General features: G+C 41.1%; 1 protein-coding gene across 10 annotated transcripts in view; it reads left to right on the top strand.

Moving 5' to 3' along the window:
* Positions 1 to 27736, top strand: part of unm_hu7910 (un-named hu7910) — a 247657-nt gene that overhangs the window by 137796 nt on the left and 82125 nt on the right. For all 10 annotated transcript variants that reach the window (XM_067980168.1, XM_067980165.1, XM_067980167.1 and 7 more), the window contains one exon: positions 17565 to 17603. In XM_067980168.1, coding sequence (XP_067836269.1) covers positions 17565 to 17603 — 39 coding nt within the window. The remainder of the gene's footprint in view (positions 1 to 17564; positions 17604 to 27736) is intronic.

The raw sequence follows: 27736 nt of genomic DNA, 5'->3' as shown, positions 1-27736 counted from the left end.
GAATTGCAAATATTACACCCTTGTTCACAAAAGGGTGTAAGGATAAACCCAGCAACTACAGGTCAGTCAGTTGAACCTCAGTGGGGAAACTTTTAGAAATGATAATCCAGGACAGAATTAATAGTCACTTGGACAAGTGTGGATTAATAAAGGAAAGCCAGCATGGATTTGTTAAAGGCAAATCATGTTTAACTAACTTGATTGAGTTTTTTGATGAGACAACAGAGGGTTGATGTGTATATGGACTTTCAAAAGGCATTTGATAAAGTGCCACATAATAGGCTTGTCAGCAAAATTGAAGCCCATGGAATAAAAGGGGCAGTGGCAGTATGGATACGGAATTGACTAAGTGACAGGAAACAAGAGAGTAGTGGGGAGCGGTTGTTTTTCAGACTGGAGGAAGGTATACAGTGGTGTTCCCCAGGGATCACACTACTAGGACCACTGCTTTTTTTTAATATAAATTAATGACTTGGACTTGGGTGTACAGGGCACAATATCAAAATTTGCAGATGACACAAAACTTGGAAGTGTAGTAAACAGTGAGGAGGATAGTAATAGACTTCAAGAGGACATAGACAGGCTGGTGGAATGGGCGGACATATGGCAGATGAAATTTAATACAGAAAAGTGCAAAGTGATACATTTTGGCAGGAAGAATGAGGAGAGGCAATATAAACTAAATGGTATAATTCTAAAGGGGGTGCAGGAACAGAGAAACCTGGGAGTATAAGTGCACAAATCTTTGAAGGTGGCAGGACAGGTTGAGAAAGTGGTTAAAAAAGCATACGGGATCCTGTGCTTTATAAATAGAGACATAGAGCACAAAAGCAAGGAAGTTATGTTGAACCACTGTATAAAACACTGGTTCGGCCACAACTGGAATATTGCGCCCAATTCTGGGCACTGCACTTTAGGAAGGATGTGAAGGCCTTAGAGAGGGTGCAGAAAAGATTTATTACAATGATTCCAGGGATGAGGGACTTCAGTTACTTGGATAGACCTGGAGAAGCTGGGGTTGTTTTCCTTAGAGCAGAGATGATTGAGAGATTTGATAGAAGTGTTCAAAACCATGACTGGTTTAGATAAAGTGAAAAAAGAGAAACTTCCCAGTGGCGGAAGGGTCAAGAACCACAGGACACAGATTTAAGGTGATTGGCAAAAGAACCAACGGCAACATGAGGAAAAACGTTTTTACACAGCAAGTAATTATGATCTGGAATGCGCTGCCTAAAGGGTGCTGGATGCAGATCCAATCATGGCTTTCAAAAAGGAATTGAATAAATATTTGAAGGGAAAATATTTGCAGGGCTATGAGGAAAAAGCGGGAGAATGGGACTAACTGGATTGCTCTTACAAAGAGCCAGCATAGGCTCGATGGGCCGAATGGCCTCCTGTGCGGTAACGATTCTATGATTCTAAATGGCCAGCTAATCTGTTTTAGTGATGCTAGTTACGGGATAAATATTGGCCAGGACACTGGAAGAAGTCCCCTGCACTACTTTGGATAGAGCCATGTGATCTTTTACATCTGTGATGTGGAGATGCTGGGGATGGACTGGGGTGGACGAATGTAAGGAGTCGTACAACACCAGGTTACAGTCCAACAGCTTTATTTGAAATCACAAGCTTTCGGAGCTTTGCACCTTCGTCAGGTGAGTGCAGGGTTCCATAAAGGCACAGCATATATAGTCAGAGAACAATGCCAGATAATCTTTCCAACTGCCCGTTATCACACCTCGGCAGAGAGATAATCACAGCAATCAAAGGGGTGGATGGTGTTCAGACAGGGAAACATTACCTCCAAGAATACTGAATACACAAGCGGTCAGATCACAAAGACAGAGAGAGAGAATGACCAGTTGTATTAAAAACAGATAATTTTTTTTCGCTGGTGGGGTTACATGTAGCGTGACATGAACCCAAGATCTCGGTTGAGGCCGTCCTCATGGGTGCGGAACTTGGCTATCAATTTCTGCTCGAAGATTTTGCATTGTCGTGTGTCTCGAAGGCCGCCTTGGAGAACGCTTACCCGAAGATCGGAGGCTGAATGTCCTTGACTGCTGAAGTGTTCCCCGACTGGGAGGGAACCCTCCTGTCTGGCGATTGTTGCGCGGTGTCCGTTCATCCGTTGTCGCAGTGTCTGCATGGTCTCGCCGATGTACCATGCTCCAGGGCATCCTTTCCTGCAACGTATGAGTTAGACAACGTTGGCCGAGTCACAGGAGTATGAACCATGTACCTGGTGGGTGGTGTCCTCTCGTGTGATGATGGTATCTGTGTCGATGATCTGGCATGTCTTGCAGAGGTTGCCGTGGCAGGGTTGTGTGGTGTCGTGGACGCTGTTCTTCTGAAAGCTGGGTAATTTGCTGCAAATGATGGTCTGTTTGAGGTTAGGTGGCTGTTTGAAGGCGAGTAGTGGAGGCGTGGGGATGGCCTTAGCGAGGTGTTTGTAGTCATCGATGACATGTTGAAGGCTGCGAAGAACATGGTGGAGTTTCTATGCTCCGGGGAAGTACTGGACGACGAAGGGTACTCTGTTGGTTGTGTGCCGTGTTTGCCTTCTGAGGAGGTCTATGCGATTTTTCACTGTGGCCAGCCGGAACTGTCGATCGACTAGTCGAGCGTCCTATCCCGTTCTTACGAGGGCGTCTTTCAGCATCTGTAGGTGTCCATTGCGTTCCTCCTCATCTGAGCAAATCCTGTGTATTCGCAGGGCCTGTCCATAGGGGATGGCCTCTTTGACGCGGTTGGGGTGGAAGCTGGAAAACTGGAGCATCGTGAGGTTGTCCGTGGGCTTGCGGTAGAGTGAGGTGCTGAGGTGCCTGTCTTTGATGGAGATTCGTATGTCCAAGAATGTAACCGATTCTGAGGAGTAGTCCATGGTGAGTTTGATGTTGGGATGGAACTTGTTGATGTTATTGTGTAGTCTCTTCAGTGATTCTTCGCCGTGGGTCCATAGGAAGAAAATGTCGTCGATGTATCTGGTGTATAGCGTTGGTTGGAGGTCCTGTGCAGTGAAGAAGTTGTGCTCGAACTTGTGCATGAAAATGTTGGCGTATTGGGGTGCGAATTTGGTCCCCGTGGCTGTTCCGTGTGTTTGGGTAAAGAACTGGTTATCGAAGGTGAAGACATTGTGATCCACACTTAAGAAAAGACATACTTGCTCTCGAGGCAGTACAAAGAAGGTTCACTCGGTTAATCCCGGGGATGAGGAGGTGGACATATGAGGAGAGGTTGAGTAAATTGGGACTCTACTCATTGGAGTTCAGAAGAATGAGAGGCGATCTTATTGAAACATACAAGATTGTGAAGGGGCTTGATCGGGTGGGTGCAGTAAGGATGTTCCCAAGGATGGGTGAAACTAGAACTAGGGGGCATAATCTTAGAATAAGGGGCTGCTCTTTCAAAACTGAGATGAGGAGAAACTTCTTCACTCAGAGGGTAGTAGGTCTGTGGAATTTGCTGCCCCAGGAAGCTGTGGAAGCTACATCATTAGATGAATTTAAAACAGAAATAGACAGTTTCCTAGAAGTAAAGGGAATTAGGGGTTATGGGGAGCGGGCAGGAAATTGGACATGAAGCTGAGTTCGGATCGGTCAATGCCCTATGGGTGGCGGAGAGGGCCCAGGGGCTGAGTGGCCGGGTCCTGCTGCTGCTTCTTGTGTTCTTTAGATTTGTGGTTGGGATCAGATCAGCCATGATCTTATTGAATGGCGGAGCAGGCTCGAGGGGCCGATTGGCCTACTCCTGCTCCTATTTCTTATGTTATTATATTCTTATGATCCAGGATGAAGCGGATGAGTTGTAGGATGGCGTCTGGAGATTGGCTGTTGTTGGTGTTGAGTACTGAGGTTGTTGCAGCGATGCCGTCATCGTGTGGGATACTGGTGTAGAGTGCCGAGACGTCCATCGTGGTGAGAAGTGTTCCTGGTTCAACTGGTCCATGGGTGCTGAGTTTTTGTAGCAAGTCTGTAGTGTCGTGACAAGCTGGGGGTTCCCTGTACGATGGGTTTCAGGATGCCCTCGACGTCTCCAGAGAGGTTCTCTCACAGGGTTCCGTTGCCTGATACGATAGGACGTCCGGGTGTGTTGGTTTTGTGTACATCCATTTGAACAGGCACACTAGGCCTCAGATTAACATCCCACCTGAAAGGCAGACACTCCCAACAATGCAGCACTCCCTCGGTACTGTACTGAACAATTTTTTGCAAGCTCATGTCCAATGCATTTCAACCCATGATTTCAGAATATCATAAATCTCTTGTCAAACAATCACATTATTATCACTGCACTCAGTGAGCTTCATGCTTTCGTTGACTAACTTTGTATTGCTGGGCATCTATATGCATGATATGGAGGTAGCATGAATAAGCTGTGAACTTGAGATTTTTTTTCTCTGAGGGTCGTGAGTCTGTGGAACTCCCTTCCCCAGAGAGCAGTGGAGGCAGGGTCATTGAATATTTTTAAGGCTGAGTTAGATAGATTCCTGATTAACAAGGGAGTCAAAGGTTATAGTAGGTAGACGGGGAAAGTAGGGTTGAGGTCACAATCAGATCAGCCATGATCTTAAGTGGCAGAGCAGGCTCGAGGTGCCGAATGGCTCTTGCTCTTAATTCGTATGTTCTCCGCTCAAGAGAAGTATTCAGATACTTTTGTTAAATTGGCCTCCGAATTAAGTCTGTTACCTATTTTCTATTGTCCAGTTTGGTATAAATTCATTTATATGGATAGAATGAGAAAAGATTATCTACCTTTTTGTATGCTGTACCTAATTCATTTGTATTCCATTGTGCATTTGCAAACAAATGAAAGGGTCTCAAAAAAAATTTTCATGAAGATTCTGCCCCTTAAAATGTCCATATAAAATTCTCCAGATCATTAATGAGAAGTTTGCTCATTTTGCTTGCTTATTTCATGAGGCCTACCGGTGATAAATTCTTCATGCGGAGGGGAGAACTATTAGGGTTTTATGTCTACAAATTTTTCTGGAATCATTAGGATTAAGACGGTGATTCATTGATTATTCTGTGTTTCTTTCCCCTGACCCTATCCCGAACCTCAACCCTTACCCTATCCCGAACCTCAACATTTGATAAGTCAACCTAAGTGTGATACAACTATTATAATGTCATCCAACTTTCGCCCTGTGCAAATATATATACTTCAGCGATATTCTAACCAAATCATATAATATTGAAGGACTGCTGCGGCTGAGCCAATCCTAGTATACGAACCAATTGCTTGATTGGATTCTTGAATGGTTGTGAAAATTCCTGTATTGTACTCACTGGAAAAAAATTTTTAAGAGACTTTATTATAAACTGTGCCATCAACCGAACTTTTAACTAGTTGATACTGACTTGGTCAGTGATGGAGCAATGCAATTGTTATTCTTCAAGCAACTATTATTAAAACACTCATTCCATAACTTTTTTTTAAAAAAACTCCCGCGATCTTTTGTTTCCTCACCAAGCAGTTTCCAATGCTCTAGAAGATTTTTTCACTGAAATCTATTCAAGTACCCAGAAACTTTACTTCTAATCACTGCTCAATACATTTTCTAAGTATTACTGACCACTGTCCTGTGTAGGAAATGTTAGTGTAAATGTTTAATGAACTTTCCCAAGTTTATATTCTTGATTTTTAAAAATTTTGCCTGAATTAGCTCCATTTGGGGCAGGACATGTTGCTCATTCTTTCCCTTCTGAATACTTGGAGGAAGTAATCATTTGGAATGTTCACTATCTTGTGTTTGTGCCCTGTTTCATAGAATCATAGATTTCGAGCTTGTTTCTATTCTCCCCTCTTATTGTTGATGCACTGAAAGAACTTGCTGTTGTGTTTTGCCTCTGCAGCTATGCTTTCTTCTAGTCCCATTTGATCCGCACCCTTTAAATATCTTTCTGCATGTTCTTTGTCTCTGCAGGATCTGTTCGCGGTCGTTTAGCCTGAACTTGTTGGCTTTAGCTATACATTTATTCTGTATGGTGAACATTATGCCTTTAAAGCAGTTCCACTTGTCCTCTACTGTAGTGTTGTTGAACAACCTACCCTAATCAATTTGCTTAAATTTCTCTATCATTTCTTCAATTTAAAGCCTGTTTGAAGTTACATATCCAGCTCCTGGTCTTCGGTATTTCTGAATCATGTTGAACGTAATCATTCTGTGATCCATGTCCCACAAGGGTGTCACAGCTTCCTTTTTCAGCATGTCCTCTGGGTCATTTATTAAAACCAGATCAAGATGAACACTACCTCTCATGACTTCTTTGACATACTGGGTCTGAAGCAATCATGCGTTACATTTACAAATGCTGACTCTCAACCACTTGGGTTTTCCCAATTTATGAAATTGCCCATTAACAAAACTTGTTCTCACATATCCTTCCTGTTTTTTTTAGAGCAAACTGTCATCATCTTTGTGCTGACCTAGTGATCTGTAGCATATCTCTAGTGTCTGCTTGGATTTTTTTGTATTAGAGATGTTTAACTAGAGTAGTTCATTGTATAGCTTTCTATCTCCCACAGGATAAGGAAATAATGCAGTCTGGTTCAGAGGCTATTCTCATTTTTTTTAGATTTTACACGTTTACACACATTGAAGTGTTTTTCTTTTGGGGGAGTGGAAAGAGTTATGCGATTTTTATAGTAATATACTGTTCTAGATCCAGCTTTCATAGTTTAGGGGGCATGGTCTCAGAATAAGGGGTCACCCGTTTAAGACAGAATGAGGAGGAATTTCTTCGAGGGTCGTGAATCTTCGGAATTCTTTACCCCAAAAGGCTGTTGAGGCTGAGTCATTGAATACATTCAAGGCTGATTTAGACAAATTTTTGATCAGTAAGGGAGTCAAAGGATATGGGGAAAGGGCAGGAAAATGGAATTGAGGTAAAAATCAAATCAGCCATAATCTCATTAAATGACAGAACAGGCTCGAGCGGCCGAATGGCCGACTTCTGCTGTTATCTCTTATGGTCTTATAGTCTAGTCAGTAGCTGTTTCTTAAGATCCTAATTTCTAATTTATGAGCATTATACTGATGTCTAATTTTAATGTTTGCCTACATTGAATTTTGTAAATGGATGGAGAGAATGTGGCAGTTCATATTTTTTTTTTAAAAAAGCACTCGTGTCCCACAAATGTTATTGTTGTGGCACATTATATTAGAGTGCCATTCACTGTTGGAAGGAGCTGCGTGCTCAATTGTAGGCAGTCCTTTTAACATTCAAACTCTGTAGTGCTTCATTTTCATGCTTTAGGTTTAATTTTATTAGGTGTCTTGGTGGGAGAAACTATATCTGCCTTACTTATTATAACTCTTGAATCCAGCCTGGTCCTCAATACGGTGACAGAACTGACTAGATTGAAGTTGTATACCTCGCTCTATTCGTTGTTTGCAAACTAGCCCAAAACTGCTCGTCTTTGATCACTGACAGTTTGTCTACTACTGTTCTGCTCAAATGTTCACAGATTTTCAGAAACTGAATGGCTGCTTCATGTTCAGTTAGTTGCTGGAAAGTAGTATTTACTGGGCTTTTTTGCCTTGGTTTGTGAGCGTGCATCAGATAAAAACAGCAGCGCTAGGTGAGACACATTCATTTGAAATAGCTGCATTCTACACCATAGAAGTAGTAAAGGGCAGACACTGGAATAGTTTTCAGAAGTCTACTCTAATGTACTATGATACAATCTAGATGTACTGACTCTGTATAATGGCTTCTTTGAAAAAGAATTCAGGAGTCGAAACAAATTGTACCTTGTAACAACAGAAACAATATAGACCGAAACATTATAGGGAGGAGAGGGACCTTTCATGCCTCATTTATAATGGCGCTGTAGAACCTTAATCTAACATCAGTATTGGAAGGTGATGGTCTCTTGTTTATAAAACAGCCATGGCTGCATCATGATTTGAGGTGTACAAAATAATGCATATTTCCATTGGTCCCAGCCAACTCTTTATCCTCTGCTCCTGCCATGTGAAAATCAGAACTTTAAACATGCACTTCAAAAGCTGCTTGTGATTAAACAAATTTGAAAGCCAGACTTCCAAGGACTATACAAAATGACCAAGCTTCCAATACCTACAGTGCTGCTCCTAGGCCCTAATGTCAGTGCTGACTTCGCGAGTACCCAGGCTTCCAGTTACGTTTGTTCATGGGGTCAACCTTATCAACTTCTCCCCCAATGGGATGAGATTGCATCCAATACTTGGGTCTTTAAGGCAATGATCACGGACTAGGCAGTTCACTTCTGAGGAACAGACCCTAGTTTGGAGGCAATGTGTTGTATTGAAAATGTCACAATAGGAAATTATTAAATAAGGTCAACAGTTTGGTTTGTCATTGAGAAAGTGCCTTGAGGTCAGGATACATAGTAGTTCTGTTCGCAAAACTTGCATGTTTAAATGCTGAAGGAACAGTATCCCTTCTTTATATATTAAACATGCAATATGCCTTCCTTTCTACAAAGGGTACTGATTTCAATTTGAACTTATAATTTAACAACTTTCCTACCTGCACCCTGCCTCCATTCGGCTAATATATGTATTGAACTTGTCACTGTACCACCCACTGCCAAGTAAATGAGGTTAGTCTGCAATTGAGCTGGAATGTACAGCCCCAGTGTGGCTCCACCTATCTGCTTTCAATATGATATATCTCATGGGATAGCAAGAGTGTTACTTTTACTTAAGAATAGTTTAAAGGAATCATTGATAGTGTTTGTTACTGTAAGCTGTATGCAGAAGTTTCCTTATAGTGTACAATATAGATATTTTTTTTTCATACTAAATGGAAATGTACTTCAGATATTTGTAATGCTGACTGTTAAGTAAAATTGAATGTGACAGAGCCATTTCATTTGCATAATTTTGGAACTATTTTGTAAGCAAATGGGGAATGGAACCCATACCCTCCTCCTAGCCTATAGTACTCATTTGTGTGTTAGTCACAATTCGTTATGACAAAGAGCAACTCCAGTGAAAACACAAGTACAGGGTTTCAAAATTTCATATGTAGTCTTTATCATTTTTGCCTTTTCTCTACCACTCCACCCAAGTCAGAATGGAATGGATTCATTAATGTCCTTCAGGGAGGGGGACCTACCACCCCTCCTCCCCAACTGATCTGACCTATATATGACTCTTGTCTACATGATGTGGTTGACTCTTAATGCCCTCTGAAGTGGCCTAGCGGTTGTCAGGGAAACTGGGGATGGGCATGAATACAACCTTGCCGTCATCGCCCAGATCCCATGAGCAAACTTTTTTTAAAAAATGACAAGAACAGAATGCAGCTGATTGAGTGATACCCTGGCAGCAGCCAGGATGCCTTCATCTTGTCCATGGTGCCAGAACTATTTCAAAGAACAGGTAGATTGGTTGGATGGCCTTTACCCTCCCTTGTCTCCTCACACCTCCACTTTCTCTTCCCCTCTGTGGCATCCACCAGAATGATTTGGAGGGCCAGCTCCTCACTGCACGTATGGTGGTGCAGGTTAGCCAGTTTGCCGTTAGTGTGGGTTCTCTCTCTGTAGTTGTGGGCAGTCTTCTCCAATAAAATTCAAACTTTTTGCATTAGTGTACAACAAGGAGGACACACCAGTGACCAACCTACATTCTACCTGATGTGGAAGGATGAGTACAGAGCATGAAAGTAGTTTAAGGAGCCATATTGACTTGGTGACAAACATGCAGTAGTTATGTGAGGCAAAGGAAATCTTTACCCTCGGTAGCAACCAAGTTGCAGCTACATGGGAATACGATGTTGTGATAATAACGGAGACCTGGCTCAAAAAAGGGCAGGATTGGGTACCAAATATTCCTGGATACAACATGTTCAGGAAAGATAGGGAAGGAAAGAAATGAGGGGGGATGACAATATTAAGGAGAATATTGCAGTAGTGGAGAGAGAGGATGTCCTGGAGGGGTCAAGGACAGAATCTATTTGGTTAGAGTTAAGAAATAAGAGGTGCCATTACACTCCTGGGTGTATTCTATGGACCACTGACTTGTGGGAAGGATATAGAAGAGCAAATTTGCAGGAAAATTAGAGAGGTGAAAAAGGTATAGAGCAGTGATAACTGGGGACTTCAACTATCCTAATATAGACTGGGATAACAATAATATAAGGGGCACAGAGGGGGAGGGTTTTTTGAAATGTGTTCAGGATGACTTTCTTAACCAGTACATTTCCAGCCCAACAAGGAAGGAGGCGTTGCTGGACTTAGTTCGAGGGAATGAGGCGGGCCAAGTGGAACAAGTGTCAGTGGGAGCAGCGATCATAGTATCAGGTTTAGAATAGTTATGGAAAAGGACACGGACCATTCTAAAGTAAAAATACTCAATTGAGAACAGATCTGGCCTGGTTAAATTGGAATCAAAGATTGGCAGGCAAAACTGTAATTGAACATTGGGCAGCCTTTAAAGAGGAAATGGTTCGGGTACAGTCTAGGCACATTCCCACGAGGCTGAAAGGTAGGGCAACTAAAGCCAGAGCTCCCTGGATGACTTAAGAAATAGTGAGTAAGATGAAATGGAAAAAAGGGGCATATGACAGATGTCAGGTTGATAACATAAGTGAGAACCAGGCAGAATGTACAAAGTTCAGAGGGGAAGTGAAAAAGGAAATAAAAGGGGCAAAGAGAGAGTATGAGAATAGATTGGCGGCCAACATAAAAGGGAATCCAAAAGTCTTCTACAGGCATGTAAACGGGTAGTAAGAGGAGGGGTGGGCCGATTTAGGGACCACAGAGGAGATCTACTCGTGGAGGCAGAGGGGATGGTTGAGGTACTAAATGAGTACTTTGCATCTGTCTCTACCAAGGAAGAAGATGCTGCCAGAGTCTCAGTAAAGGAAGATATAGTTGCGATACTGGATAGGCTAAATATTGATAGAGGAGGTACTTGAAAGGCTAGCTTTACTTAAAGTAGATAAGTCACCTGGTCCAGATGGGATGCATCCTAGGTTGCTGAGGGCAGTAAGGGTGGAAATTGCGGAGGTAGTGGCCATAATCTTCCAAACATCCGTAGATACGGGTAGAGGACTGGAGAATTGCAAATGTTATACCCTTGTTCAAAAAAGGGTGTAAGGATAAACCCAGCAACGATAGACCAGTCAGTTTAACCTCAGTGGTGGGGAAACTTTTAGAAACAATAATCCAGGACTGAATTAACAGTCACTTGGACGAGGGTGAATTGATTAGGGAAAGCCAGCACAGATTTGTTAAAGGCAAATTGTGTTTAACTAAACTGATATAGTTTTTTGATGAGGTAACAGAGGGTAGATGAGGGCTTGGATATACAGGGCACAATTTCAAAATTTGCAGATGACATAAAATTTGGAAGGGTAGTAAAGGTGAGGAGGATAGTGGTAGACTTTGAGGATACAGACAGGCTGGTGGCATGGGCGGACACGTGGCAGATGAAATTTAACGCAGAGAAATGCGAAATGATATATTTCAGTAGGGAGAACAAGGAGAGGCTATATAAACTAGAGGGCACAACTCTTAAAAGGGGTACAGGAACAGAGATCTGGGGATATATGTGCACAAATTGTTGAAGGTGGCAGGGCAGGTTGAGAAAGTGGTTTAAAAAGCATATGGGACCCTGAGCTTTATAAATAGAGGCATAGAGTACAGAAGTATAGAAGTTATGATGAACTTTTATAAAACACTGGTTTGGCCACAACTGGAGTATTGTGTCCAGTTCTGGGCACTTCAGAAAAGATGTGAAGACCTTAGAAAGGGTGCAGAAGAGATTTACTAGAATGATTCCAGGGATGAGGGACTTTAGTTACGTGGGTAGACTGGCAAAGCTGGGGTTGTTCTCTTTGGAACAGAGACAGTTGTGAGGAGATTTGATGGAGGTATTCAAAACATGAAGGGTCTAGACAGAGTAGATAGAGAGGAATTGTTCCCATTGGCAGAAGGGTCAAGGACCAGAGGTCATAGATTTAAGGTGATTGGCAATCGAACCAAAGGTGACATGAGGAAAAAACTTTTTTACACAGCAAGTGGGTTAGGATCTGGAATGCACTGCCTGAGGGGGTGGTGTAGGCAGATTCAATCATGGCCTTCAAAAGGGAACTGGATAAGTACTTGAAAGGAAAACATTTGCAGGGCTATGGGGAAAGTGCGGGGGAGTAGGACTAGCTGGATTGCTCTTGCATAGAGCTTGCGTGGAATCGATGGGCCAAATGGCGGCCTTCCTTGCTGTAACCTTTCTATGATTCGATTTACGACGAGAGGGTTGGGGCAACTGCTATCCTCACTGCAGTGCAGAAGTGGTAACATGCTGTGGGCTCAGTGATTTAATGCATGCATAGTGCATGCATTCCTCTTGCTCCCACTTTAGTCAACACTCTTTTAGTACTCTTCAGTCCAGAGAACAAGTTTCTGATTTGGTGCCATGAGCTATGGACATGGGAGGCAGCAGTAACATAGTTAGCCAATTCCTACTATGCTTGCTAAACAAAGGCTTGGACCGGAGGGTTTCCCTCAGCCAACAAAACATTTCACCTTTCTCTGCTGCAACTACTCCAGCTGCAAATCCACGGTTTCTTTGTGAAGGGGCAGTTTTCCCAGTTGCTTAAGTCATCTTAGCCACGACATCAGGCTCCAGGAAATATTCAACAGCAGCACTTTAAGTGTAGCAGGCCTTTAAAAGTTGCTGCACTCCTCATTCCATGCCTGTCTGTTGTCATAGCAAACTCTGAAAATGACAGCACACAAGGGATCTACTTAAACTATGTAAATTGAGTGACTGAATCCAACGGGTTCTGCAGGCACCTCTGTGGGAGTGCTGCTTTTTCCTTGCAAATAGGCAGTTGGCCCATATTAACCAGACTTTAGTGGCTTCTCCTCATCGAATACTGGCTCCAGTTGAGAATAACCACGAAATGAACTGCACTTCAAAATAATTCATGGTGTGTGAATGGCTTTGGGACATTTCTCAAAAGTGTATGTAAGTCTTTATTTTCTAACATTAGACATTTAAAGATAATTCTGTCAACTTTTTTTAAATCCAAATTTGAAGTTTCAAAAATTGGATCTACAATAAGTTGTAGTTATACTGTAGATGATGAAGCTGTGCCGTGTTTATGTTGGTAAATTCAAGATGATGGTGGATGGATATTTGGCATGGGGGCGATTGAGGGGTACGAATGAGATTGGTACACAATGCAGATTTTTTCTTGCATTTAGTCATAAAGGATTGCCTGGACATAGCACATGAAAGAAAATTGGGTAAGTTGCCCATATTGGAACCAGACAGATTTTGTATGCGCTATGACCACCCAATCTACCCCAATATTTGCAGCCCTGATGGACTGGAATTGTCTCTTCCATTCCTGTACATCCCTATGTTCCTGTGAGAAGAACAGTGTAACTTGGGTATTAAACAATAAATCATGAGTGTTGGTATGGTCAATTTCTTAGTTCTTCTCAAAATCGCAGGAACTGGAAATTGTATCCACATTTTTAGATTGTAACCAAACGTATCAATGGCTTCCTTTCATTTGAATTTGTATTTAGGGGATGAAAATAATTGTATTCTTAGAATTTTCATTGTGCGTAGTATATGGAAAATTTGTGCAGTGCCAAAAATGGACACGTGTGGTTAAAAGTGGTGTCCAAACAGAAATGTAAACTAATCTTTAGGTCCAAAATTGTGCTGAACTTGTGTTGGTGAGAGTCCTGTTTTTAGTTTGATATTTTTAGGTCTGTTTTCTAATAGTACTTTCCTCTTTGAGGGATTTCCATAAACACCACTCTCTATACTTTTGGTATGAATTACTTAATAGTAATTATTTAATGTGTTGGCAGGGGGGAGGCTGGGTTAATTAGATAAGACTTTTTAGTTAACTGAGAAGTTTCTTAGGATCATTTGTGTTTGAAGCCAGTATTTAATACAGCTGTTAGCATTTATTATATTCTGAAGGTCTCACATCCTATAGGTAAGTGTGTGATGGTCTTGATTATGGCCTATCGGTGAAATATGGTAAAGCAGCAGTGAAGTTCTTCTCATACTAGCAGCTATCATGCAACTGCTCTTTCCTTACTATATTCATCTATTTAATTGAAGAAGAAATTAACACCGCTGCTTTAAATGATGCAGGTCTGTACCTGATGAAGTGGCTGTTTAGAACAATGATCTGCAAAATGAGGGGTTCAGCCAGTGCTCTTATCTGATTGGTGCTCCAGATGGAATTTTGTAAATACTGTAATACAAGTACACGAGAAATTGATCACTGAGGATTTAAAACTGCAGAGCATCTTGCAGAATTCCCGACAAAATGAAGAATGATCTAAAGGTGCAGATAAGTTATAATTATCAACCAATTCCACTATTGTCTGTCAGGACTTTTAATTAAAAATTTGTGTTGTTTTACAGATCTTTAAATCATCACAAAGACTTCAAAAACATTTGGACCAGGCCACTCTACATTCCACTTTAAAAAAAATTTTTGTTCTTAAAGCAGTCACTTAATAGTGTGAGACCTGGGATCAAAGATAATGTGATGGAACACACTAAGGATATGCGGAATATTTTTCCATCAGTACATAAGAGTTTTTTTAAGCTGTATGCGTGTGTTTTTTTTAATTTAACAATTTTAGATCCAGTGTGCTTTTATGAATTCTGTAGGATACAGTGCGAAGGTTCTTGCTGTATAAACCTAATCATGTGACACTAATGACTGCAGTGGTAGATATTTAGTAAGAAATGTTACCAATCAGTCTACTGTATGTTCTCAAACAAAGTCTGCTTTCAAATACTAATGAGGAGTTGAGTTACACAAAGATAATATATACATTAAAATGAAAGACTTGGTAATGTGTAAATGTGATTTATTTTTAATAAACCAGTATTAGAGTGGACTTCAATGAGTAGATGCAGTAAATTTAAAGATTTTATTTGAACAAAATGTAACCATTTAACAGAAGAGATGCAGATGTAAACATTTTAGCTTAATTTTATTTTTGGGGGGAACTGATTGAATAAGATTTTTTATAATTGAATGTAAATTCAGCATGAGTGCTACCTGTAGCTATTGTGTGCAAAGCAAAGTGAACCTTACAGAACCTCAGTGTGAAGAGTGTTTAATCAGATCAGCACTGGTGTTTGTGTAAAGTGGTTACAAATGGCAGGGAGTTTTTAAACTTAACATTATTTTCGGTAAGAAGTGGGATTTTTTAAAACTAAACTAAATTTCCCATTATAAATGTGATAAATGTCGGTCAGATTTAGCAATAAAACCTATCAACTGTGATATGTTGTATACATATATGCCTCTTAAATAGCCTTGTGGCTGAAAATGGACAAACTTAATCTTAGTGTGTGTCTTCACATTTTTATTAAAAGCAATGTATTAAATTTAAAAAGCCATAAAGTTTGAAAAGATATGCAATATTTTGAAAAGGAAATGGGTTAGCTAAATATCCATCAGAGGAAGTCGCTAATCTACAATGTTAGCAAAGGTTGCTTTTAATGACCTAACGTATTTTCATTTTGGCCAAGCATCTCGGCTTATACAGCTGACTTGACAGTCAAAAGTTTACATGTGCACTAATTGACTTTAAGCTAGCAGTTCTAACTTATTGTCAAAAGCCATGCTGGCATAAAGGAATATCTTGCATTTACAATTGATGTAATTTTATTCTGTTGCATAAAATATAGGTGCAAACCTGTTTAATGTAACATTGTGTCTTTGGATGTCATTTGTCAGCAATAAAATTTCCTAGAATTACCTCCTGTGAGTCTTTGTAATTTTTTATGTAGACACAGTGAATGTAGTCATGCTCTTTAACTCACGTATAACCATTAAGCAGAGGATGTAAATATTTTAGTATTTTACTGAAAAATAATTTTATAAATGCAAGTTCAGCTTCATTACTATCTGCAGCTCTTGTGTACAAGACAACCTGAACCTTACAGAACCTAAGCTACTTACTCAGATTTCTACTGTGTAAAGTTTTGTGCTTATTTGATTATATACAGAACTATTTTATATACTATGCTGTCATTTACATTTTAAGTCTGTAGGGAACATCACTTTTAAATAGGTGCCCAATAGGTAAATCTTCTATCTTAAAAACTAAATTTATACTTTAGACCCAGTTCAGTAACTGGAGAACTTTTATATGATGATGTGGTTGATCTCCTGTTGTGCTGATGGGGCCGAGTGATTAATACATATTCTGGGCAGACACTCAATTCTCAACTTTAACATGAAATATCCATTCAGGTAATTTTCTTTTAAATGTTTGCATTATTAATTACTTGCCACTTCCCAGTGTCTCAGTAACCCGTAAGCTTTCAGTTCAAGTATTACCTGTGCTTTGAGGGATCCATCGCAGTTAACAGAAAACTTGCACCACCCATATTCCATCTCCAAAATGTATTGCTATTGTTTTGTAACCGGAGGGGAAAGAAAGAAATGTGTGCCATAACCTCTATACACCCAAACTACAGGAATCTTATCCTGTAAAATCCAACTAAATATTGGGAAGACCAAAGTCATTGTCTTCGGTCCCCGCCACACACTCCTTTCCCTAGCCACCGACCCCCCAGGCCACTGTCTGAGGCTGAACCAGACCATTCTCAACCGTGGCATCTTATTTGAGATGCGCTTCTGACCACTTATCTGCTCCGTCACCAAGACCACCTACTTCCACCTCTAACATCGCCCATCTTGCCCCTGCCTCAGCTCATCTGCTGAAACCCTCATCCATGCCTTTGTTACCTCTACACTTGACTCTTCCAATGCTCACCTGGCTGGCCTCTCATCTTCCACTCTCCATAAACTTGACCTCATCCAAAACTCTGCCCGTATCCTAACTTGCACTGAGTCTTGTTTACCCTTATGCTCACTGACTTACATTGGCTCTCGGTCTGGGAATGCCTTGATTTTTAAAATTCTCATCCTTGCTTTTCAAATCTCACCATGGCCTTGCCCCTCCCTATCTCTGTAGCCTCCTACAACCCTCCAAGATCCCTGCACTTCTCCAATTCTTCCCTCTTGCACATCCCCGATTTTAATCACTCCACCATTGACAGCCGTGCCTTCGGCTGCCTAGCCCCTAAGCTCTGGAATTCCCTCCCTAAATCCCTCCATCTCTCTCCCTCTCTTCCTTTAAAAGACTCCTTAAAACCTACCTCTTTGACCAAGCTTTTGGTCACCTGTCCTAATATCTCCTTGTGGCTCAGTGTCAAATTTTGTTTGTAAATTGTTCCTGTGAAGCACCTTGGGTTGTTTTACTATGTTAAAGGTGCTATATAAATGCAAGTTGTTGTTGTATAAGTCATACCTATATGTGAGATGCTGTTATTTTACAAAAGCTATTTGCTTAAAAACTCATTGTAGTGGGGCGTACACCACTCCCTTACTTAAAAGTATGGCCGTGACTTGCGTGCCAAATCTCGGTTTTGTTTACAGTACATTTTAGACACTAAAAGGTGACCCTTTTAAAATTTAAGCAAAAGCACATTATTCAACAATCTGCACTAACAATATATTTTGGATATGTCTTTAACCAAAGCAATAATTTTTGTAATCTTTCAGACAAAAGATCTGACTCTGAAGTGAAGAAGGAAGAGAAAGGTAAGCTTCACCTTGTGTACTAACTGCCTGTGGCAACAATTATTTAGGGAGATTTAGCAATTGTTGTTTAGGATATTGAAAATGTGCATCTTATTGGTACCCAGTTGGCCATGCAGTCGCCCAAAGTTAGAGTCCCAGTCTTGTATGGCCAGTCGAACTGGATTTGATCTGGTGGGGTGAAAGACAGTTCACTACTTTTTAATTGGGCAAGATTGAACATTGTAGTATCAGTAGGAAATGATGCACAGAATGAACCCTTGAGGATCAGCCAGGCTTCATGGAGGTGGACCTGTGTTTGCTGCTCTCAACACTTGTGTGGTTGTGGAGGATTTTAATTTGACAACCCCATTCCTTTCCTGCTGAACAAGGAAATGTGATGAGGAAACATAGGAGACAGACATCTAAAGGCATAAGCCAGAACCAGTTAATGTTTTGCACTGGTAAATAGGAGGTATATTTTCTAGTTTCTGCAGAACCATAAAATGTATTCAGGAAGCAAGCTTACCAAGTGGATCCATTTAAAGTTGCACAACTGCTAAAATCACTATTAAACATTGGAAAAGGTTCTTAGACTATTTAAGGTAGAAACAATTGTGCAGTCGTTTGAAGTTTACTATTTTAGAAAATAATTCTCGTGTAGCCACTTAACTGCCCAGAGAATTGTTTGTGTAACAAAATTCCTTGGTGAATTGAAGAGCTGCAATTTAGTCTTTTTTCCCCATTAAAACAACACAAATTACGGGGCGATATAATAGCAGTGTTGACAATTATGAAAGGATGGGGTGAAGTGGTTAGCAGCAGACTGTTTCCAGTAGTTGAGGGGTCAAGAATGAGGAGCCATGGATACAAGTTTAAATGTAAGAGATTTAGAACAGATGGCAGGAAGAACTTCTTTACACAGATTTGTGAGGAAGTGGAATTCACTTCCCGGGTTAGTGGTTGAGGCAGACACTGTCAACATTCAAGATTAGATTGAATAGATGGATGAAAGAAATGGAGCTGAAGGGTTATGGGAACATATGGGTAAATATGATTAGAACTACTTGCTTGTGTGGAGGGTAAACGGCAGTACAGACTAGTTGGGGCAAATGGCCTGTTTCCCTGCTGCAACTTCTATGAATTTCCCTGTTTACATGCAAATATTAAGTGGATTGCCTTAAGTTAAACTGGAAAAAATTCTATCCCTACATTCCTTTTTTGCAATTATTTTTGTGATTTGCACAGATGTGGGCTCCTGCACTGCTTATACAACTTACTGATGATCTCCGTTTTGTGGTGGAAAATTTGAATTTGATTAAAAGGGAAATTTTGTAGGTGCCTGGAATTGAGATGCAAAACTTGCAATCTTATCACACTAGATGGCACTGTAAATTAAAGAATGACTGACAGTGCCCATTTGTGCTTGATGTGTAAAATTGCATAGCCAATTTCAAAACAAAAATTGTGAAACCAATGTGCGTGGTTTTTTCTGTGCATTGCTGCCAAAATATGTAAGAACATTACCACGGGCTATACTGTACCGTCCTACTTCCAGCAGCTCTTTTCTAGACAAACCAATAAATGCTGAGAGCACAGAGTCTAGGGATCAATACTTTGAAAGCTAAGTACACTTTGTAACACGCAATAATCTTCTATACTAGAGCTTTTTTTTAAAAAGCATATCATTGTAAGGCCCTGAGTGGAACACATTGAGTGGATCTCTGTGAATTGTTTATTTTATAGCATTATACAAACATTTCATCATTTTGGACTGAAAACAGGATATGCTGAAAATGTTCAGCAGGTCCATCAGCACCTGAAATGTTATTCTCTGTGACTGTGACCCTGGTGCATTATCCCTCATCGTTCTTCTCAAGTTCTCTGCAGCGTTTGTCAGTCGATTGCACTATCATCCATCAATACCTCTCTTCCATTGCCCAGCTCTGTGGAACTGCCCTAGTTTTGTTCCACTCTTACCTATCCAATTGTGGCAGAAGCATCTTCCCCAATGGCTTCTCTGCCCACCCTGCACGGTTACCCCTGGCGTGTCCCAACTATCCTTGGCCTCCTCCTCTCCCACATCTACGTGCTGCCCCCTTGGCAATATCATCTGCAGACATGGGGTCAGCTTCCACATGTACACCAAGAAAACAGATCTATGTCTACACCATCTCTCTCAACCCCTCCACTACCTCTGTGCTGTAAGACCACTTGTCTAATATCCAGTCTTAAATGAGCATCAATTGCCTTCAGCTTAACTTTGGGAAGACTGAAGCCATCATCTTTCGCCCTTGCCACAAACTCCATACCCTCACCACTGATGTCTTCTCCCTCCCCAGCCACTGTTCCAGGCTTAACCAGACCATTGCAACCTCGGCATCCTATTCGACTGGAGTTGAGCTTCCAATCCCTATCCTTTCCATCAGAAGCTACTACTTCCACCTCTTCAACATCGCCCACCTTCACCCCTACCTCAGGCCATCTGTTGCTGAAGCCCTCATTCATGCTTGTGTCACCTTCAGACTCAATTACTTCGATGTTCTCCTGGCTGGCTTCCCATCCTCCACCCTTAACAACTTTAGCTCACCCACAATTATTGAGCTCGCTTCCTATCCCACACCAAATTCAGCTCATGAATCGTTCTAGTCTTTGCTGACCTACGTTGGCTCCCAGTTTTCCAATGCCTTGTGTTTAAATACCTCAACAGCCTTGCTGCTTCCTATCTCTGTATCCTCCTTCAGCCCTACACTTTCCTCCCTTCTGTTGCTCTGATTTCAGCCTCTGGTGCATCTCCCCTTCCCTTTACTGCACCATTGACTGCTGTGCCTTCAGATGCTTAGGCCCCATTCTCTGGAATTCCCTTCCTAAACCCAACTCCACCTCCCTCTCCTCGTTATAATCCACCTCTTGGACCAAGCTTTCACTCATCCCTCGTAACCTCTCCCTTGCACAGTGTATGCTTTTCTCATGCCTCTGAATGTTTTTTTTATGTTAACTGTTCTATATAAATACTTGTGTGGGTGGTGGTCTCAACAATTTGTAAACAAATTGATATCAGAGGTATGTTTACTTGCCTTTTACATATAGCACCTAACCTTACTATTAATTTTTTCTTTTAAATATAATTTTGCATGAATATATATCCTGCAAAGTAGTGGACAGGGTGAAGAGGTTGGAGCAATATAAATGTAGTAATGCTAAGTATGGAGGATTACACATTACATGTTGCTGCCTTTGCTCCTTGTTTTTTTTTCTTTGTGAAGGTCATGCAGCTGTGCTGTTTTAGATCTTTGCAGTGTGGAAATGGAAAACTAAGTGGGCTTAACGACTGCTGCACATGATGCTATTATTTACCATACTGATCTGCAGCAGTGTGGTAAAATAAATAAGGCAGTGCTGCTGCCTCCTGTGGCTCCGATACCAAACAGAGGAGCTGGCTTTCACCAGCAACAGCAGGAGCTCAGCCTGTCCAAACAAGCAGTGATGGTTTTTTATCTCACCATTGTTTTCAGTTCCAACTCTGTGGAATCTGCCCTGCACCAGACCCCTTGGGTGATATTACTGAGCCGCCTCTGTTCCTTTTTGTATTGGTGGTGTTTTAGTTCAGATGCCAGGAGCAGGCACTGCCATTTACACTGGTAAATTTGGTAACCTATCCCAGCAGTAGACACACAGACCCGTGAAAGACTGGTTCTGCTGCTAGGATAAACAAATCGGATTTAGTAGGATAAACACCAGGATCTGACCCTTGGATACTGATCTCCACAGTACAAAAGAGGCTCAAGACTTGATGTGATCGTCTTCCCTCATGCAATGTCTATGTGCATTATATTTCTGTTCAGGCCTTCCATTTAAAGGTGTTTTTTTGTGCGAGTACCGTTGACTGTTATTCTTCCACAGTCAGCAGCACTCCTCAAGTGAAATGGCAGTGCAAACCATCTTTTTCATGGGTCTTTTGATTTGTCTCATCTTCTGGTCTGTTAAATGCACTGAGCTGGTTCAGTGTGTTTGCATTGTGATGTAAAATAGCATTATGTGGGAGCACGCTCGCATGCTGATCCAGCTTTGCATCAATTCCCAGAAACAACAACTACTTGCTTTTCTATAGCATTCATTATTTACAACAAGACATCCTGAGTGCTTTTACAGAGCAGTGGATTGTGGGTGCTGAGCAGGTGGGGCAGGGAAGAGAAGAAAGAGTGTCAAGTGGAGGCAACAGGATAAACAGGAGGATCTTGTGGTTTTTGAAGGGTGGTGGCAAAGTGGACATGCTGAAAGAAGCATTTGCACAGGGTACCTCTCTGCAGATGTTGGGGTGTGGCTGCGGGTGGGAAGGCCCAGACTACCTCTTGGGCAGCCTGACCTGCTTAGTATCCTTCCACTACCCCCTTTTTCTCCAAGCGCTTCAGCTCAAAGAATTCCTGATGCCAAACCCTCTGGTGCCAATCAAGGGGGTTCGGGACAAAATAAGCAACTGCACCTGACCCACAGGCTCATAAAAGCCGAAGTGCCAGCTGGAAAATCAAGTACCAGAAATGCCTTTAAATGGCCTGATTGTGTGGGCCTTTTAAATGTCCTCCTTGCCTTCAAGTCTGCCTGAGGCCTTGACCCTGGCAGGTTTCAGTGACTTGCTCAGGCAGTTATTTTTTAGGTTTTTTTTCTTCTTTCTCCACCTCTTTTTCCACTCTACTTCTAAAAGTAGTGGTTCATGTGGGATATATGTTGATAGATGTTTGGGTAAGGATATCAAGGGATATGGAGCAAAGGTGGATAAATGGAATAGAGGTACAGATCAGCAATGATCTAATTGCATGGCGGAACAGGCTCGAGGAACTGAATGGCTGGCCTACGTCTGTTTCAGTGCATGTGTATAAACTTAAGGGCTTCTCATTATGTAGTATTGACACCCGTATAAATCACTGGTAAATCAGGAAGCACTTTTTCATATAAAGTCTCCATTCCTTGTGTGTGAGCCATTTGACCACACGGGCATCATTTGTTATTTGATCCTGTACTTCTGTACTAATTTATGTATAATCACACATACTTTTACTTTCCAGCAATAGTCACTGCCTACAGATTAAAGTGAGAATCCTGATCTTTTTTCCATTCACCCCCTCCCTCCCTCTGTATTCCAGCTTCAATCAGCAAATTCAACCCTTACCCCAGATAAACCAGAGACTGTTCTGTGTGCCATAGACCACATCAGGTGGTGTTTCACCCACTGAGTCAAGAGGGGAACTGCTCTTTTTCACATTTCTAATTTTAAATTACATTGTCTGTATTTTGTCCACACAGGTTTTCCTGATGGAAATTGTAACATTGGTATAAAGGACCCAGCAAATTGTACTTCAGAATATTTCTGTAGTTGCTTTGCTTAATTGGTTATCTTGAGAATACTGCATTTTGAGTTGTTAGAAGCAGTTAATAAAAAAAAAAATTACACTATCTCCCCAGATTCACTAATAATTGTATGTCATATTTTCATGTTCTGTTCCTAAGAGGTTTAACTAGTTAATTTAACATGAAATGTTTTAGTGTAGTCAAAAAATAATTGAGCTGTTAACAGCTTCACCAAAGCTTTCTTTTTTTAAACTTTGATATCATTAAACCCCAGGTTGAATATGGAGAACAGCTGTTTCTGAACCAGATCTACTTTTGAGATTGTTTCTCATGTATTTTCATATGTGTTGGAAAACATTTTTTTTAGATAATCATCAAAATCACAATTAGCTGGTTAAAGGGAGTCTGATTTGCCACTACCTAGTGTGCACTGAGCCATATAGACCAGGAATCACCCGAACTCTGACTTTGGTGCTGAGTTGGCTGATCTTAGCTGGGACAGATAGGAAAAAGATCAGGTTCTGCTGTAATGTTGCAGTTACATTGCCGAGTGACACTTGCTGTCTAGGTTCATAAGTGAAGAATACTAATTTGGGCACGGTATCAGGAAGCTTTTCATTCTGTCATAGCCCCCCTGCTGTCCTGTTAATGCTGCCTGGCTGCTGACAGTAGCTGATAAATGATGTATATCACACATTGGAAAATACAGCAGTCATTTTTTTAAAATTTCAGTCATTTAAAAGAAAATTGTTCTTGGGATGCATTTATTGCCCATTCCGAGTTGCCCGTAGGTGGTTCTGGTGGGTCTTCCCCAAAACCACTGCAGTCCTTGTGGTGATGCTCCCACAAAGATGATGGATAGGGATTTCCATGATTTTGACCCCGTGACTACGAAGAAAAGGTGATATATGTCTACGTTAAGATAGTGTGACTTGGAAATTCAAGAAATAAACAAAATGCATAAAGACTGAAGGGGGAAAAGGTGAATTTAGTGAGCAGTACAGGGGCCTACTAAAACAGCTTTAAAAAACACTAGGTGTGAAAAGGGTCCTGGAAAAAATAAGTATCTTTCTGCTTTTGTCCTCAGTGGTAGAGGTCACGGGGTTAGGAGATGTTGTCAAAGTAAGCTTAGTGAGTTGCTGCGGTGCATCCTGTAGACAGTACACACTGCAGCCACAGTCCACCAGTGATGGAGGGAGTGGATATTGAATCGAGTGGCAAGGTGCCAATCAAAGAGTCTGCTTTGTCCTTGATGGTGTCGAGCTTCTTGAGTGTTATCGCAACCACACCCACCTAGGCAAGTGGTGAGTCTTCAGCACACTCTCCTCTTGAGCCTTGTAGATGGTGGAGAGGCATTGCAGAATCAGGAGGTGAGCCACTCGTTAGAGTACTCGGTCTCGGCCTTGCTCTTAGAGCCATATTGCTGATATGGTTGACCCAGTTAATCATCTATTTATTATTTCTTATATTTTTTTGCAGTCTTTCAAATGATTGAACAGTCTCTGTATCAGGGCTTCCTTTTTAAAAAAAATCAGTTGAAAGAATTATGATTAACTTAAATACTTGTTTTTTTGGTAACTCATATTTTAATATTGTTGAATGTTTTTGTTTAATTGATAAGATTTGATATGTCACTGCGATGCTGGCTTCTTCAGTGTAAGGGGGCTGAATTGACACCAGTTGATCCTGTTGTTAACCCAGGTGTTCAGTTAATTCAGTTTCTTCATACTGTCCAATAATACACTGTTAGTGTACTCTTGGGGCAGGGAGGAGTGTGGGTAATCTTCAGTAATAATTTTTTTTAAAAATCAAAGCAGTGTCAAATTCTGACTGCTGCTCGTTAAAATGATTGCCTAGTGGTGAAACAGTAAAAATGATGGATGTACAATTCCCAAATATTGTGAGTAACTGACTTCTGGCAGGATGCCTGAGTGAGACAGAAAGCACAAGAGAATTGCTCTCCTGTAAGGAGAAAAATCTAAGGGCAAAGCAACGCCCACTGCTCTTTTGCCCTTGCTGGTAGCAAGTTATAGAGAAGCATTGAGCTTGAGACTAGGTTGCCAATTGCTCTTGTGGAATCTAAAAAAGGAGCAATTAGCCCCACAATTACAACTAAGAAATTAACTGGGAGGTGCTACTGAAGGATGTCTTTTGAGGGGGAAGAAGAAACCAATTTAAAACCATAATGTTTAACAAGCAAGATAAGTATTATGTTTAAAACTAAATGGATGAATAGGGCAATTCAAATGGAAATTCAAGAAAGAAACAAAATGCATAAAGACTGAAGGGAAAAAGGTGAACTTAGTGAGGAGTACAGGGGTCTACAAAAACAGTTTAAAAGACACGAGGCGTGAAACGGGTCCTGGAAAAAATAAGTAAAGAAACCATGCAATAATAAAACATTACTTTAGTATCACAATAGGAACAAAGTTGTTAGTGAATCTAGAATACTAAAATATAAAGTGGAGGTCCGGTTGAAGAAAGGGATACGTTTTTTATATTTATTATTTGAGGTATTGACTAAAAAGAGCATAATATAAATAGTTTCAATTAGTACATCAAATGTCATCACTAAAAGCTAGTGCACCAGTACAAAAAGTAATCAAAAAGGCTAATGGAATATTGTCCTTTGTCTCAAAAGGACTGAAATCTAAAGGGGAGGAAGTTATGCTGCAGTTGTACAGAGGCTTGGTCAGACCCCATCTGGATTATTGCATTCCATTCTGGGCACCGCACCTCAGGAAGGATATATTGACCTTAGAGGGGGCTAAAAGGGTTAAATTATGAGGACACACTGCATAAACTTGGGTTGCATTCCTTTTGAGTTTAGGTGGTTGAGGGGTGATCTAATTGAGATATTTAAAATGATAAAAGGATTCGATAGATGAGAAACAGTGAAACTATGTCTCTGGGAGATTCCAGAACAAGGGGGCCCAATCTTAAAATTAGAGCTTGGCCATTCAGGAGTGAAATCAGGAAGCATTTTTTCACCCAAAGGATACTGGAAATATGTAACTCTCCACCAAAAGGCTGAGACTGCTGGGTCAATTGAACTTTTCAAGACTGAAATCGACAGATTTTTATTAGGTAAGGGTATTGAGGGATATGGATCAAAGGTGGATAAATGGAGTTGATGTGCCGTGATTCAATTAAATGGTGGAACAGGCTAGAGGGGCTGAATGGCCTACTCCTGTTCCTATGTAGGTACTGGACAAATTAAGAACATTAATAGGAGTAGGCCATCCAGCCCCTCGACCCTGCTCTGCCATTCAACAAGATCATGGCTGATCTTCTACCGCAACGCCATTTTCCTGCACTATCCCCATGTCCCTTGATGCCTAGAAAACTATCAATCTCTGTTTTGAATGTACTCAATGACTGCCCCAGAGGGCTATGGAGGCTGAGTATTCCAAAGATTCACCACTGCCTACGTGAAGAAACTTTTCCTCATCTCAGTCTTAAATGGTCTACCCCTTATTCTGAAACTGTGACCCCTGGTTCTAGACTCCCCAGCTAGAGGAAACATCCTCCCTGCATCTACCCTGTAAGAATTTTATATGTTTCAATGAGATCGCCTCTCATTCTTCTAAACTCTAGAGAATACAGGCCTAGTCTACTCAATCTCTACTCATATGACAATCCCGCCATCCCAGGAATCAGTCTGGTGAACCTTCGTTGCACTCCCTCTATGGCAAGTAAATCCTTTCTCTGGTAAGGAGACCAAAATTGTATCCAATACTCCAGGTGCGGTCTCACCAAGGCACTGTATAAGTGCAGTAAGACATCTTTACTCCTGTACTCAAATCCTCTTGGAATAAAAGCCAGCATACCATTTGCCTTCCCAATTGATTGCTGCACCTGCATGCTAGCTTTCAATAACTCAAACAAAGACACCCAGGTCCCTTTTGAATATCAACATTTCCCAATCTCTCACCATTTAAAAAATATTCTGCATTTCTGTTTTTCCTACCAAAGTGGATAACTTCACATTTTTCCACATTATATTCCATCTGCCATGCTCTTGCCCACTCACTTAGCCTGTCTATATCCCCTTGAAGCCTCTTTGCATCCTCCTCACAACTCACATTGCCACCTAGTTTTGTGTCATCATTAAACTTGGAAATATTACATTTGGTTCTCTCATTCAAATCATTGATGTAGATTGTGAATAGCTGGGGCCCAAGCACCGATCCCTGCGGTACCCCACTGGTCACAGTCTGCCAACCTGAAAAAGACCAGTTTATTCCTACTCTCTGTTTTCTGTCTGTTAACCAATTCTCAATCCATGCCAGTATATTCCCAATTCCATGTGCTCTAACTTTGTTCACCAACGTCCTGTGTGGGGCCTTATCGAATTAAAGAGAATGAAGACAAATAAATCTAATGGTATTTATGAAATGTGTTAAAGGAAACTAGAAAGGAGATTTGTGATGAACTAGCTATCATCATGAGAGTCACTAGACACATGAGGAACCACAGAATTGAAAGCAGTCAAATTTAAAACCTATGTTTAAAAGAGGAGACAAATCTGGTCAAGTAACTACAAATCTATTAACCAACTTCATATCGGGCGAAGTATTGGAAACCATTCTATTAGCAGGTGGAGTACCACCTGTACAGAATGATCATATAAGAAATCAGTATGGTTTTAGAAGTTGAAGGTCAGACCTGACAAACTTCCTTTACTTCTCTGAGGATATTACAGATGAAGTAGACGGTAGAATTCCTCAGCATATAGTTAACTTGAGCTTTCAGAAGCTTTTATTAGGTCTAGCATGATAAACTCCTAATTAAACTGAAAGCCATCAGAA

Source organism: Heptranchias perlo, chromosome 3 (genome assembly GCF_035084215.1).
Source record: "Heptranchias perlo isolate sHepPer1 chromosome 3, sHepPer1.hap1, whole genome shotgun sequence".
Classification (NCBI taxonomy): Eukaryota; Metazoa; Chordata; class Chondrichthyes; order Hexanchiformes; family Hexanchidae; genus Heptranchias; species Heptranchias perlo.
This window is presented reverse-complemented; position numbering and strand designations above follow the sequence as displayed.